Source organism: Acomys russatus, chromosome 25 (genome assembly GCF_903995435.1).
Source record: "Acomys russatus chromosome 25, mAcoRus1.1, whole genome shotgun sequence".
In the NCBI taxonomy this organism is placed as follows: Eukaryota; Metazoa; Chordata; class Mammalia; order Rodentia; family Muridae; genus Acomys; species Acomys russatus.
The window spans coordinates 32,303,412-32,305,716 of record NC_067161.1 but is presented as its reverse complement, the minus strand read 5'-3'; the positions used below and the strand labels follow the sequence as shown (position 1 = coordinate 32,305,716).

Genomic DNA, 2,305 nt, shown 5'->3' with positions numbered 1-2,305 from the left:
AAGCTACCACGGGTTTCACTCTAACCAATAAAAGACCAAATGACAGCACTAACGACCAAACCAAAAACTGCCTCTTCTGACTGCTCTGAAGGTCACTCAGATGTGACCAAAAGGTGGCAAGTGGGGCTTTAGGGCTTCTCAGAAAGCCCCTGGGAAACCCTCTTTGTCTTTCTTCTCCTTACTCGGGATGCTAAAAGATGGCTGGCACCACAGCAGCCACCTTGGAAGTACTGGGATCAATGTGTGGTCCTGGGGGCCATAGAGGAAAGGCCTGGAAGGAACCTCAATCCTAGCTTTAGATTTTCTACCCTGTTTTTTTCATTATGGAAATAGTGATACTAAGAGTATCATTACTCTTGTGTTTTTTAACTCAATGTAATCAGATTTTTTTTTTTTTTTTTTTTTTTTGTTCCCTGCAGCAGAGATTTAAATGTCTCTTCTAAGTAGTAGTAAAATTCTATTCTAATTTCTAGATGATTTTTTTTTCTTTTCTAAAAACAGTCTGAGTAGGTGAGTGGGAGGAGACAGGGTAGAGGTGACATCCAAGGTCAGGCTCCAGGCCTTTCTGTCTTTTTTTTTTTTTTTTTTTTTTTTTTTGGTTTTTCGAGACAGGGTTTCTCTGTGTAGCCTTGGCCATCCTGGACTCACTTTGTAGACCAGGCTGGCCTCGAACTCACAGCGATCCGCCTGCCTCTGCCTCCCGAGTGCTGGGATTAAAGGCGCTCGCCACCACGCCCGGCGGCCTTTCTGTCTTAAACATCCAAACACCAAGATGATATTTAACCATGCTAAGAGGACTTCGAGACCCTGTTGAGGAGTCTTGTCACTGCCTCCTTCATGTCCTTGTTCCTCAGGCTGTAAATGAAGGGGTTCAGCATAGGGGTTACCACAGTATACATGATGGTGGCCACCGTGTCCTGGGTGGAAAAGGAATCTGGAGGCCTTATATAGATCCCCAGAACTGTCCCATAGAACAGAGTGACCACAGACAAGTGCGAGCTACATGTGGAAAATGCTTTGTGCCTGCCCTTGGCAGAGGGTATCTGGAGGACCGCCATAGTGATACGGACATAAGAGACCACGATGAGGATGCAGGGGGCCACAAAGAGGACCACGGCCCCCAGGAAGACACGTTGGTTGACTCGTGTGTCTGAGCAGGCCAACTTCATGAGCAGGTAAGCATCACAGTAGAAGTGAGAGATCTCCGGAGGCGAGGAGCAGAAGGTCAGTCTGCTCATGAGCAGTGTGTGCACCAGAGAGATGAGGCCAGAGCACACCCACACAACGGCTGCCAGCCCCCCACAGAGCTTGGGGGTTATGATGGTGCAGTACTGCAGTGGGTAGCAGATGGCCACGAATCTGTCCAAGGCCATGGCAGCCAGCAGAAAGGTGTCCACATTGGCAAAGGAGATGAGAAAGTACATCTGAGTCAGGCAGTGGGTGTAAGAGATGGTCCGTGTTCCGGCCACATGGCTAGCCAGGAGCCTGGGGATGAGGTTGGTGGTGAAGCAGATGTCAACAAAGGAAAGGTTGGCGAGGAAGAAGTACATGGGGGTGTGCAGGCGGGAGTCAGAGCTGATGGCCAGGAAAATGAGTGCGTTCCCAACCACGGTGACCAGGTACATGCACAGGAAGGCCCAGAAGAGGATCTGTTGCTGCTGTGGGTCATTGGTGATGCCAAGAAGGATAAACTCACTGATGCCAGTCTCGTTCTCCCTCCCCTTGGACATCTCCCTGCAGATCCTGGGTGGGTACAGGCTGGACAGCCAGAGCTCACTCTGTGTTCAGAATCAGATCACAGTTCAAATGTAGGAGCTTTCTGCCAAAACTGTGTGTGTGTGTGTGTGTGTGTGTGTGTGTGTGTGTGTGTCCAGAAGAGGGCATCATATTCTCTGGAGCTGGGGTTACAGGTGGTTCTGAGTCACCATATGTGTGTGCTAGGAACTGAACTTGGGCCCTCTGGAAGATACACACATGCTCTTCCCCACTGAGTTCTCTCTCCACATCACCCGCAGCCTATTTATTTGGTCATTTATTCACTCATTTTTGAGGCAGAGTTCTTGCTGGTCTGGGAGTTGCCGTTCCACTCAGGGGGTTCACCAGTGAGCCCCAGCAATCCTCATGTCTCTGCCTTCCAGCACTGGGATTACAATTCTGCCCAGCTTTGATTGTTTGTTTAATGCGGATTTTGGACATCAAGCTAGGGCCTCATACTTATACGATAAGCCCTGCCTACTGAGCCATCTCTCCAGCGCACTGGCTCTCAACCTTCCTAATGCTGCAATCCTTTAACACAGTTCCGAGA

At 49.5% G+C, this 2,305-nt stretch overlaps 1 protein-coding gene across 1 annotated transcript; it reads right to left on the bottom strand.

Annotated features, from left to right (window-relative positions):
* Positions 1-788: 788 nt before the first annotated feature.
* Positions 789-1,730, bottom strand: LOC127208157 (olfactory receptor 1D2-like). The gene has a single exon (XM_051167538.1). The coding sequence runs from the start codon at positions 1,728-1,730 to the stop codon at positions 789-791; it is 942 nt and encodes a 313-aa protein (XP_051023495.1).
* Positions 1,731-2,305: the final 575 nt, after the last annotated feature.